The following is a 13,116-nucleotide window of genomic DNA, read 5'->3' on the forward strand; positions in this document are numbered from 1 at the left end:
AAGAGGACATAACATGCACATTTGCAGGTCTCTATTTGTATTCTGGAGCTTCACTTGAATATCTTTACATGCTTTACAGTTCAAAAAACTCCTTATTTGTCTTATACTGTTCTTTTATGCAGCCCTTCAGTTCAGCCTCTGTCTGAAATAGGCCGTTTTAGCTCCTGTCTCTTTAAAACCCCCCTCTCAATGAGCCCACTCTTTTCTGATTAGCTGATTAGCCCCTTAGCAGACTTTAACAGGCAACATAAACAAACTATAGTAGTAGGATTTCATGTCTTTTTCTCGTTCTTTACTTGACATATAAACTCCACAAATACATCTGTACATACACTAGTGGAAAACTCAAGCAGCCCATGGAACAACCTTAGCAACAACAACAACAACAACATCTGACATTATAACAGTATATAAATGACAAAAAATCAGAAAAAGCATGTTATGTCCTCTTTAAGTAAGGATCTGAATACTTCCCCCACTGTATAACACACACAGCTCATCATTAGTGAGCAAACATTGCTCTTAGTAGTTACTCAAGGACTCTCAGCTAATCTTCGGCATGCTGTGATCCTAAAAAGACTTTGACCTTCTCTGTCAGTCTGGGGCAGATAATATTTGCAAATATATGGATAGTGCCAGATGGGCGGTATTTGCCAAAGAGGATAATGAGAAAAGCAACTGAAAGTTAATTCAGTGTACTTTTCAATGACCACTGCCCTACCTGAGCACATCATCTTTTTTCTGACGGGCCCATCTGGTACCTTATGCATGTTTCTGCATGAACAATTATGAAATACAGTCAAGGTCTACTTTGGTCCCTTTTTTCGTGACCTCAGAGGAATCATCACTGGCAGGAAGGAGGAAAGTGGGAGCAATTCCAGAGCGGATCAAGCTGGAGGAGTCCCTTCAGAGACAAGAGATGATACTTCAAATGCATTCGGGCAGGGGGAAGGCAGCTGTGTCACATCTTGACAGCGGGCCTGAGATTCCTAGCAGTGCCCCTGAGCCTCGAGGATTAGTTATCTGGAGTGTCTTTGCCTAGTATTATCATACCTTCTGCAATGTTGTTACAGTCACAGTGATGCAGCGGCGAGAGGTTGCCAAAGCAAACTCATGTAATCTACTACACAGGCACTGTTACTCTTCACAGTTTACGGTAACAAATGTTTAAAGGATAGATTCACAAGGCCCATATAAAGAGAGAAACAGGTTTTCCTCGCTGTAATCATTCCTTCTGTTCATATTGGCTATTAAAAGATCCTCTTCAAATGTGCTTTCAATGTAAGTGACAGGGGCCAAAATCCACAGTGTGTCCATACAGTCATTTTTTGCAAAAATGTATTGACAAGTTTATCTGAAGCTTATATGAGGTTTCAGCAGTCTGAGTTAGTCATATCTGCCACATTTACAGTCTTTTCAGCACCTGTTGAGTTGCGGAAGTATAGTAACAAAAAGAGGAACTTTGGCACTAAAAAGGACGGTGACGTTGAAAGATATTTACTTGATTTGACTAAATTGACTAAATTAATGAAGCTTCATATTAACTTCAGATAAACTTTTAAATACATTTTTGCACAGAAGGAGGCTTGTGGATTTTGTCACCCATCACTTAAATTGTAAGTGCATTATGAAGGGATCTTCTAATGGCCAGTATGAACAGGAGGAATGATAATGGCAAGAGAAACCTATTTCAGTGTTCATTTAGGCAGTTGACTATTGTTTTAAGACAGACTTGAAAAATTGTGAACGTGTCCTTTAAGTATTTGGCCATTTATATTTTTGGCAATATATTAACAATACCACAGGAGGTTTTTCTCCTCTATGACTTTCAACCTATTGTGGACAATCTACATGTCTTCTATCAAGAACTCTAGGAAGCCCATTTCCATTTATAAACATGCAACTAGTGCATGTGCAACACTTGTCACACAGTCTCAGTAGGACTATTAACAGCTATATATACAACCAGGATAGTGTGTCATGTGGATTCAGTTTCTTCTCACTGGGAGTTAAAAGCATACATGTGTCAAAGAGTGTGTGTGCGTGCAGGTGAGCATGTGAGCATATGTGATTCCACTCCCTAGTGGGCTAGGTGTGAAAGTAGTTATTGGGACATCTCTGATCAGTCTGTGTGTGGGGCAGAGGGGGGGTGGGCTGGAGGAGTAGGGACCAGTGGGCCCTGGAGACAGCAGGGAAACTGACGCACTGAGGTCAGGGGTGGAGGAGATGAGAGGGCACAGAGGTATGAGAGTAGGCCGGGGGGTACATAGTTGAAATTCAAGGATAAGGTTTCCCAACCTCTGCAGTGAAATGCATTGCGATGAGCTCTGGCCTAATTATAGAGGAGCGGGTTTTGGGGGGAGGGGGATGTTTGGCAAAGAGGTTAGGAGTCATACTGTTGGAAGAAGGGTGAAAATGGGTGAATGTCAAGTTTGAGGGCAGAGCGAGTGTCATGCCTGCAAACAAAAGAGAAATATTATGTCAAATCTCTTTAATGATAACTAAAACTGGTGCCACAAACTGTACATTTATACAAGTAGAAATGAGCACAGCATATATTTCGTAAAATAGCATTTCCCAGCAGAGAGATAAGGTGATCATCCTATGATATAGATCAAGTGTATTTACTGTATACATATTGCAAATAAAGTGACTGGAGACGACACTACAAAACAGTGACCATTCATAAAATATAAACACATACATGTTATGTACATAGTGAGTCCATACAATTCTCTGATATACAAAATCCTCTCACAGCTGATTTAATTCAACATACATTCATCTGATAAATTTCAGCAGTATTCCCCCAATAATTTTTGTAAAACACACATAAGTAATAAATAATGAAAACTAAAGTCTCCTGTTTATCAAGTGTGAAAAGCTGCACTTGCTGCTAGAATATTAAGTATTGACTCTATCCATATGGCAAGGCAATATGTAATAGATAATAGAGCAGGACCCCCTCCATACTGATTGTAAGCATGATCAAAAACAAAATATATGTTGCTGCATTGATGGTGATACACACTGATGGTGCTATGAAATTTCAAACTACGGAAGAACATTTCCATCAGGAAAAAAATAAGAATGATAAATATAAAAAAAAACTCATAGTAAGGCAAAATTTTGGGATATTGTGTCATAATTTCTGATTTAGTATCCATCATTTGCACAGTCAATCTTTAATTCCAAGTTTTATATCCCATTTCACAACTATTACAGTAAAATATTACATATTTTAAATTTAATTTTAAAAATATTTTTGTTTTATTTCATTATTTATTATCACCTTACTTTTGTTCTCTTTTTATTCTTTTTCTCCTTTGTTACATTTGTGGAAATAAACGCCAAAACACATTCTTTGTACCTTGTAACAGATTCTGATCATTTTGATTTAATAAGTCAAAACTTTGACTTACAATCTCATAATTTTGCATCATGCCAAACTTCTCATGTTTTTTCTCTCTATATTTTTACTTTCTTATATTTCCTCCTCTGTGGAAATGGACTTCCATATTAAACAGAGATTTAAAAGTGGCTGAGCATGTAAAAAAATGTTTTATTCACCTTCCTTATACTAGCAGAGACATTAGATTTATGTGTGGTTGTACAGCTCTTGGCAGGCCAACAAGTCTATTTGTGATACTTGTTTAAGTAAACACACATAAAGCTTCATATTAAACTGTTAGCAGGAGCCCTGTCAGTCCTTCCATCTATTTATAACTAAAAACACTGGAACAAATGTTTGCAAAACCTAAACCTGGAGGGTTTCCTCATGTGTTGCTGACTTCTCTTCATTTATGTAATTAAGACCTTGTATGAGCGCTCTGACAAATTAAATGCCAAAAGCAAGCTCAAAGTTGCACCCCTCAGGAAACAGACTTTTACACTTGGATCTCAAGCAAGACATCAAGAATACTGTATGCATATTTTAGCTAAGTGCTGAGTGCTAAGTGGCGCTGTTTTTGTGCTGCAAGCATTTCTGCCAGGGGCTGAAAGGAAGCGAGAGGATGACGAAAAGGAGACCTCCAAAAATAAGGATGGCTCCCGCTGAGCCTGCACACATCACGGACCAGGACAGCTCATGGTATACTGGTATGGAGTGGTCACTGGACAGCAGGGCCAACACTGATTGGTGGAATATCAGGATAGAGAGAAGGACCAGGACGCCTGCAAAGGTGGAGAGAAATAATGGAGGGTTGAAAGAGATTAAAATCTTACAACTGATCATAAAGATCAAATCATTGTCTTGCTAGTAATCAGTCAGTGAGGTAACCCTGATCCCACCTGACAGGATAAAACAGAAGGATGCTGGTTTGAGAAAGAAGGGAACTCCTTTGCTGAGGGACATGATGATACAGATGGCGCCCATCACCATCATGGTCAGACTTATCAATGCCAAGACAGCTGCTGCTAGATTCAAGCCTAGGAAGAAGAGCAGCAAGGAATAAAAACAGGAAAAGAGCATTTAGAATTGAATTAAATCAAAGAATCAATCTTTCATCTATGTGTGTATATGTTTTAGGGGTAAAATGGAAAAATGGATGACAAAATATGTGAAAATAAGTTTGTTTAAAGTTGAAATCTGTAGCTTCATGCATGTTCATGCATTCTCAGAAGTCTGCAGCAATGATGACAGAGGTATTGTGAACTAGAAACCAACCAGCCATTAATTAAAATCAGCCATTTCAACACTTCAACTCAAAAACTTGATTCTACTGGGCTTATAGTTGATTCGACTTCATTTTGATGTGTCAAAAATACAAACATGGTGTGAATTGTGCCACTTCCCGTACTGGCTCTGTTTAAAACAAATTTTATTGGCATCGGAAACCTGGACAGGTGCAACCCAAAAAGCTGATCAACACTTCACAATAGCCAGTGCCAGTTTTGTGTTTTTTGACACTCCACCACACAGATATTAATTTATTAATTAAAGCACAACAGATATGAGCTTTGGGGATGAGTCTTGTTGGTGAAAGGCAGAAGAAGCCAAAAAGGAGGTGATAAAACAACAATAAAAGCAATATATTACAGACTATTACAACTGTGGTTTTGTTGCCAGCAATACCTAGAGGGATTAATGCATTGTTCCTATATTCCATGGCAGCCATTTGTTCATGCCTGTATGATTTAAAAATGAATCTGCAGAGACTTAAAACTGTGAATTAATCATCACAGTGAACATTTATTCAACTTTATGCTCTGTTAAAGTTGCATTACTTTGTTTTGTGATAATGCTCTTGACACCACGTCTAGTATTTTTAAGAGTGTCCCTATTGGTGTCTTCGAGTGCTTGGTGGAAATTCACATAAGTGCAAGTTGGCTGCTAAACTGCTACCACTTTTAGGGAGACATGACTAAGAGTGCAGCCACACCAGCACCTTTGAGCTAAATGCTAACATGTGTACAATGACATTGCTAACTTACTGATATTTAGCAAATACAATGTTCACTATGTTGACCATTAGCGTATCAGTATACTAACATTTGCTAATTAGCACTAAACACAAAATACAACTGAGGCTGATGGGAATGTCATTAGTTGTGGGGGTATTTGGATCTATTAAAACAACTGACCTGGTGATGGGCGCAAGAGGAAAAGTCAGAGGATCACCAAAGTCAGTATGATTAATTTTTTGGGAACAATGAAGGTCTGTACAAAATTTCATGGCAATCCAAAAGTTGTTGAGATGTTAAAGTTGTGACTAACAGATCAAGACCAACATCGCCAACCATAGAGAGCCACACTGCTGGCATGGCTAAAACTATCAGATCCCATTATCCAAGTGATGATAAACAGGTTTGATATACATATATATACTGCATATCACAGCATGAATGCACCAACAAGGACTTTTTCAAAACTTTACAGTATGTTTACTGTGATGTAAGTTTCAAGTCTCAGCCAGTTGATCTTAAATCTGCACTGAAACCAGTGGGCCGCCTGGGCAGCAGGGTAAACACATTCATCAGTCTGATAGCTTATGGTTTACTGCACAAAATGGGTGGCTACAGAGGTTAATGGCCTAAAACATGCAAAAACCACCAGCATGGTCCTCTGAGCCCACCAGTGAACATCTTTATTGATAGTGGCTGTAGTGTAACTTCAGCTTGTATCTGTATGTGTCACAAAGGTTGCAGGGGAACTGAGGAGGGTATGTGAATGTCTCACTCTTGTTAGTCGTCTTCTTGAATATGACTGCGTTCTCCCCAGAGGTGAAGAATTTGAAGTAGGTGCAGTTGGATTCTGTAGGTAAAGAGAAAAGATCAGACTAACAAGACAAACACACACTCACACTCCTATGGATGGCCGTTGGTCTTCTGTGATGTGCCTACTATGCATCCATGCACTCTGTCCTTCCAGGCATCATTCCTATTTATATCCAATTGTCGAGCATTAGCTGGAATACCCAGAGACACATACACACACACACACACATACACATACACACACACACAGACACTGCCCAGCACTGCACATATGGTGCCGCCAGAGAGGGTGAGAGACGGTAAAACGCTGAGAGTGGATGGCAGAGGGGGAGAAAGAGAGGTAGACAGAGAGAGAGAGAAGGGGCAGATGGAGGATAGAAATGGAGAGGCGTGGCTGCAGAAGGACAAGGAGTGAGGGGGAGAAGATATGGGGGGTGAGCGAGCGACGAAGGGGGATGCAAAAGAAATATGGATAGAGGCTCAGAGGATGAGATAGCAGGGAAAAGGAGTAGTGAGTTGGGGGCAGATGGAGGGGTGGTGAGAGCAGGGGAAGAGAGAGGGGAGCCACAGATGGAGAAGGAGGTGTAGGGAGCAGGAGATGTCAAGAGGGGGAGGAACACAGAGGGGTTGCTTAATACTGCATTAGACATACACTCTCCCTCAGTCCCTGTCTGTCCCTCTCCCTCATTTCCCCTTCTCTATATTTAGACAAAAACTGTGAAGTAGTCAGATTCCACTTGGCTTCACAAGTGCATAGTGAAGATATTCACCCACTGAATGTGTGCTTTAAGATGACCACATGCTAGCTCTCACACACACATACACACACACATTCTCACACATCTCTTTCACTCACAAATATGTTTGTGCCTGAACACATTCGCAAAGATTTTTTTTTATTGAGGCAGACACACCATTTATCAGCCGACTGATTTTTTTTTTAACACATTATGCTATTACACTCAACCTGTTTTGCTATCACTATCCCTGCTGAGCCTGTAATTATTAAGTCGTCATGTTCCTCTCCAGCAGGCAGCAAAGATGGATAGCTGGTCTTGAGATGACAGGCGCGGCATCAGCGGGCCGCACTTTGTTCAGGACGGAAGCCAGAGGCATGTGTAAACAGGGATGTGAAACAGAGAGAAGCAGAGATGGCAAAACAGTTGTTTTCCTCCAAACATGACGAGCCCACGGCCATCTGCAACAGGCAGCATGGGCCAACAGTGTTAGGACGTGTGAGAAAGATTGTCAGAAGCATACTGGCTGTTCTCACACACCAACAGACCATCTCGGAGGCATAGATATATATCTGCTCGCTAGAAGCAGCCAGAGATGTGGATCATTTTGACAGGCAAGATGAATCCTTGAAAGCTGAATAGAAAAACAATCTTGTGACACATCGTTCAAGGTGATGTATGTGAATAGTACTTATGTATATGTGATCCACAACTCTGCTATATGAGGGGAGATTTTGTCCTGTTGTCAGAGTTTCTTCAGAGCTTTGCTGTGTCTCAGCAGATTTCCTGAGATAGGCAGTGATTCCTGCTAAGCCTTCCTATCTCTATCTGAGCTCTTCCAATACCTGCCTCTCTCCATATCCTGCATTCGCTTTTCAGACAGAAATAGGTCATTATGCAGATAATCAACGCACCCTGGAGAACCTAACCACGGTCAAGTTGAATAAAGAGCTTTTAGAGAGAGCTGTCACAAATCTAAACATGGATGTTCATCAACACAATAAACCTGTGGTCTGCCCTTTTATCACTTGTCTGTACTGTGTGTACAACAGTAGATGATTAGGTACCCAGTCAAGGGAAAACCTTGAAATTAATAATGCTTCATTACACTGCCAATGTTGTGAATCACAGAGATTATATTGTGTGATGTTACATGTACCTGTGCGCTGCTTTGTGTTGTCGCAATGAGACAACAATTGAAAACAGCATTACTGTGTGTGTCCAACGCTTGCAATATCTCATTCCACTGGATCTGTTTCCGAGCATCGTATTTCTTTAATGATTTAATTTGCACATTATCTGTAGGATGACCTAGATACATATGTATGCAGGCGGCATCACATACACCACCATCCCCTCTATTCTTTTGCAAGATTACAGAGGATATACATGTATGCACGGGGAAAAAAAATCAAAAATCATAAATATGTCGCTCAGAAATTTTAAGATTTTACTGTTGGGATGCATATTTTTTTATTAAAACCAATGGTGTTGGCATTTCCTCAGTCCCTTATGGGCTCAGATAAAAGACCTACGGATGTACATATATTCCCAGAGGGCATACATCATATTAGTTATGCCTGCTCCCTCTGTTTTCACATCAATGGTGATGGCAAAGAAAAATTGTGGCGATTAAGTGTACATGTTTTTTTTTTCTCAATGATGTCAACAACTTGCAACCTTTCAAAAACATCTTTTGACCCTTTTTTCTATCAATTCACTTTCATATTGTAGCATGGAGGCAGCCTTAAGGTTAGACTTGCATGGCTGGGCAATTCAGCTGCAGAAAAGCAGACGTGAGCAGACAGTCGGAGTAACAAAACAGACACATTCCCTCCAGAAATCTCACCTGCTCACCTCCTAGACAGCACAGCACAGACAGACAGACAGACAGCTGAACACAAACTCACACAGCCAGAGTCTCACCTCCAGGTAGTTCAGTGGGGCCGCAGCTTGTCCTCTCTGGGTCTATGTCAGCCACCCATAGGGTGCGGATGCAGCCCTTCCACAGGCCATAATGCGCCATCTGGCAGGTCTGGTTGCCATTGAAATTCTTTGGTTGGGCCAGCTCCACCCAAAACTCTGTCCCCATGCCCAACACTGTCAGGGTCACACCAATGATAGACACGAAGAATGCCAGCTTGATCTTCCCCTCTAGGCTGTCACTCATCCTGTTGGTTCGCCTCTGTCCCCTTCCACCTTTCATGCCGCCCAAACCCCCACCTTGGATAGCCCCTGCCACCCCAATGCGACCATCCTCATCCTGCTGCACAAAGAAGTTGGACCACATACTGACCTCGACTAGAGATGTCCAAGGAAGAGCGGGGAAAGAGACAGGGCACTTAGGTTAAAGATCGGAGGGACAGATAGAAGATGTAAAGACAAGAAAATGTAAGAAGGGTAAAGAAGGTTGAAAATGAGGGGATGGGTGTTTAGGGTGCTATTCTGTGATAGATGGGCAAATTGAGTAAAAGCAGTCAGAAAGAACAGAGCATCAAGTAAAAATAAGTGGGCTGGACACTGAAATTGGACTTAAAAAGGTAGCGATAAAGCCACAGTGAAGTAGGGGGTGGATAAAGTGAGGTAATGATAAAATGGTGAGAGATGGAGGCGAGAACCAGGAGAGCCAGTGTCTGTTTTCCATCCAGTCCTCTGAAACAGAGAGATGAAACAAAAAGATGAAAGAGCAGCCAGCATATGCTTCACAAGAGCAAAATCCTTTCATCACCAGCGTAATATTTAATTTCCAACAGCTTTATCAGCATCTACAGTATTCCCTGCTAAAAGCCATATGACATGCTCTCAGCCAACAATAGATAAGCCATATGGCGTTTCCCTGAAAGGCAGATTTTGCTTCAGATGAAGAAACAATTGGGCTGGATGAGCTAGTCGAGTTGGTTGGTGCTGGGTCAAGGTGAGAGATAACACCACAGCGCCAGACTGGACCTCCCATCTTCTATTTTCCCACAGGAGTTGACAACAGAGCTCTTCCCTGAGCAGGTACACTATCTCGAGCTTAGACTAAGATCCCCTCTGATCTAAGGGATAATGGGTTGCCACAAATACCTCTCATCCTGCATTACGTGTACCAGCAAACACTAGGAACCTGCAGCCATGGCTGACTTTTTGTATGTGTGTGTGTGTGTGTGTGTGTGTGTGTTACTGGCAGACGCACTGTAGCTATGTCCCGGCTTATGAAGTCGTTTTTACTATTCCGAACTGTGAGTGAGGGGCCCTCGAAGCAGTTTAAACAACGTGAGTGACAACGGTGTGGTTGTACTGCGCCGGGTGCATGAGAGGTGATAATTCAAGCCTGAACCCTTTGACAGAGTGTGGGGTGCAGTAATTAACTCTGCCGTGCAGTCCAACAGGTCACATAGTGGTGGCTACAGGCCTTGCCAGTTAGGAAGGCAGCACCAGCAGGCCACACACAGTTGGTGGATCACTTAATTCAAAGCTTTGCGCTGACAGCATCAGAGGTTTTATATAGGCAATGCACCTCATGAACCCACTAAATACAAGGCTTTATGTTTGTCTGCAGTGATACAATATTTTGCATTAAATTTATATTAAGTGCAATATGCTGTCTAGAAATTAAAGTATTTCACTGGCAGTGTTTACATTAAACTTTAGTTAATGTAACTACTGTATGATTAACAGTAGAGGCAATGTGGTTAAAATCATCATCAAGGGTATTTGTGAGGATATTTTCTAATATAGATATATTGTGTTATCATAACATGGTGTCATTTACTGCATAACATTGTTGTCATATGAGTAAAACAAACTCTTGAGTTACTTATTGTGGCAGGTTTTAATTACAGCTCGCTTGGAATCATTTATTTAGACAACACAAACAATAACATCGATGTCACCCAGCACTTGTTGAGAGCGAGCATTGTGAAGATCTTCTAATATCAAGAGCTAACCTAAAGCATATACGCATGTCTCTAAGGAACTACAGGTTTGGAATAGCAGCCATGTATTAGAATACCCCACCAGCATTAACTGTAATAAAGAATATTAAGACTGCAGCTGCTGACAGCCAAGTTAGTGGTCATAGAATTACAAACCTCGATCACATTACATCCATATTAACCACAGGATGATCAGAGGGGTCAGACATGTCAGGCTACTCTACAGGCGGGATAACACAGACAAATGCTCACTTTGTAAGACCAGACGATCCAAAGCATGTATACACGTGTGTTTTTGAGGTTGATAATACAACATAAACGATGGTGCATTGACCTACGTTCTTTAGCAGCTGAGCAGAAGATAAACCTGTAGGCTACACACGAGTGCATTTTGTGTTGTAAACATTGTGGAGATGAGAAACTCTCTCTATCATGTCTCCATCAATACCCACCACTACCTGTGTGACATGTGGGCATGAGAAAGCAAAAAATACACTTAAAAGAGGAATAAGTCTGACCTGTTTGGTGTGTGTTGTTCAGTTCAGGAGGAAGAGAAGCTTGAAAGTTAACAGAGGGGCAGAATAGCGATGAGAGAGTTAGTGAGAGAGAGAGGGAAAAGGGGTGGGAAGGAGGTACGTAAGAGTTATGGAAAGTGAGTGTAACAGGGGAGGGGGCTGCAGCCTGGTTGGTTAATATGGTTCATGATTAAATGTGTGTGTGTGCACTGGTATTGGCCCCCACACTGCACCTCCAACTCCTTTTCAATCTCAACAGCACCCTTTTCATTCTCCATACATGTTGTAGATCTTAAATCAATGACCAGTAGTGCTGCAGGGTGGTCTACGCACACGATGACAGCCCAGCCATTAAAAACATGTCTGTATCTGTGACGGCCTCGCTGTTTGTGTGTGTGTGTGTACATGTCTATTTTTGACAGCCACCTGTTAATGACATTAAGTAAGGGCGAATGAGGAGCCTGTGTTTATATGAGAGGGGCCAGGATAGCATTTTACAGCAACACAATACAGTGTGAGGAAGGTGAAAATCTGACAGAGACAGAGAGTTTAAGTGAAACGGGGGAGACAGAAAAAGCAACAGAGAGAGAGACACATATGGAGACAGAGAAATAAAGTGGAAGAAAGATGGGAAAAAGAAGATGAAAGTGGGATAAAAAGGTCTGAGGTACAGTATCCGAGGTACAGTAGATGCAAATATGGACTACACCATCCGGAAATGAAGATGTTGGGAGAGGGAAACGATATTGTGCAGCCCTATTTCATTCCTCACTAAACAAGGTCCTGGGAGATTTCTGAGTCTCAGCCTGGTTTTGTGGAAAGCTTTTCTCGTGGCCCAGCCCTGCTTGGCTCTTACACAGTTTAGGTTACATACGTGGCACAGTGAGAGAGAGGCCAACCCCAGCGGCCAGCCACGCTCTGGGAGGGCAGGGTGAGGGGGGATGGGGAGAGGGGGGGGAGGGGGGGGGGGGGGGACTGTGATGCAAACTGAGAGTGAGCCAGGGACAGAGAGACAGAACAGGAAAGAATCGGAGGAAAGGGACGAATCAGGCTGTAGGCTGTGACAGGAAAATAAACACCTACAATGTCCAAAACAGTCAAGCCTTGTTCCTTTTTTTTTTTTTTGGAGAGATTGCAGTGTAGCTGGCGCAGTTTGCAGTTAGACTTTCTCAGAGATATGGGAAACATGTTGGGCACATGACAGCCATGATAAATTGATTAATCTGGAGGACAGCTATCTGTTTTAATGCACATATGTGTGTCAATTCTTTAAAATGACTTTGCTTCTAATTACACAGCCTATCTCGGCTCCTCCATCATACGAGATTGATAGAAAATGTCCACAGACAGTCCGAGGCCATCAATAATCTACAGTATGCTGATGTGAACAACCTTTTCTTGACATCACTCAAGTGCCCCTGTCAGCAGTACTGATTTATGCTTGAACACGCTGAGCTGTGCACATGTATGCTCGTATGCATGTATGCACCCATGCACCCATGCACACATTGCCCACACTGCACATTATAGCTGCATCCATTTCATATGTGGAGAGTGAGAATATTTCCCCGATTAAAGGAGAATATCCAGCGATATTATATGTATCTGTATTTTTGTTAATGTCCCACGAAAAGACCACAACCAAACAAATCATTCTGGTATTTTTTGTGTATCCAAAGCCTGACAAATCTTATCCCACTGTGCCACATTGTTGTCCAAAAAACTAAACAC

The 13,116-nt window shown here is 41.8% G+C and overlaps 1 protein-coding gene across 2 annotated transcripts; it reads right to left on the reverse strand.

The window, feature by feature from the left end:
* Positions 1 to 3,267: 3,267 nt before the first annotated feature.
* cacng6b (calcium channel, voltage-dependent, gamma subunit 6b) lies at positions 3,268 to 11,476 on the reverse strand. Of its 2 annotated transcripts, none has more exons than XM_044360392.1 (6): positions 11,389 to 11,476; positions 9,572 to 9,605; positions 8,880 to 9,254; positions 6,179 to 6,253; positions 4,291 to 4,428; positions 3,268 to 4,173 (listed from the first exon to the last, which is right to left on the reverse strand). In XM_044360392.1, exons 3-6 carry the CDS (start codon positions 9,241 to 9,243, stop codon positions 3,953 to 3,955), a joined length of 798 nt encoding a protein of 265 aa, XP_044216327.1. In that variant the 5' UTR covers positions 9,244 to 9,254; positions 9,572 to 9,605; positions 11,389 to 11,476; the 3' UTR covers positions 3,268 to 3,952. The 2 variants fall into 2 exon arrangements, with proteins under 2 accessions (XP_044216327.1, XP_044216329.1); XM_044360394.1 differs by lacking the exon at positions 11,389 to 11,476 and adding an exon at positions 11,027 to 11,356.
* Between the last annotated feature and the right edge of the window lie 1,640 nt (positions 11,477 to 13,116).

This window comes from Thunnus albacares, chromosome 8 (assembly GCF_914725855.1).
Source record: "Thunnus albacares chromosome 8, fThuAlb1.1, whole genome shotgun sequence".
NCBI classification, from domain to species: domain Eukaryota; kingdom Metazoa; phylum Chordata; class Actinopteri; order Scombriformes; family Scombridae; genus Thunnus; species Thunnus albacares.

Bases quoted from the DNA above. Each gene is read 5' to 3' on its own strand.
- cacng6b (XM_044360392.1), bottom strand. From the start codon at position 9,243: ATGTGGTCCAACTTCTTTGTGCAGCAGGATGAGGATGGTCGCATTGGG. The intron at 6,254-8,879 runs GTGAGACTCTGG...CTTTACCTACAG, and splicing joins CCCCACTGAACTACCTGGAG to AATCCAACTGCACCTACTTC. The intron at 4,429-6,178 runs GTGAGACATTCA...TCTTCTTCCTAG, and splicing joins CAAGAAGACGACTAACAAGA to GCTTGAATCTAGCAGCAGCT.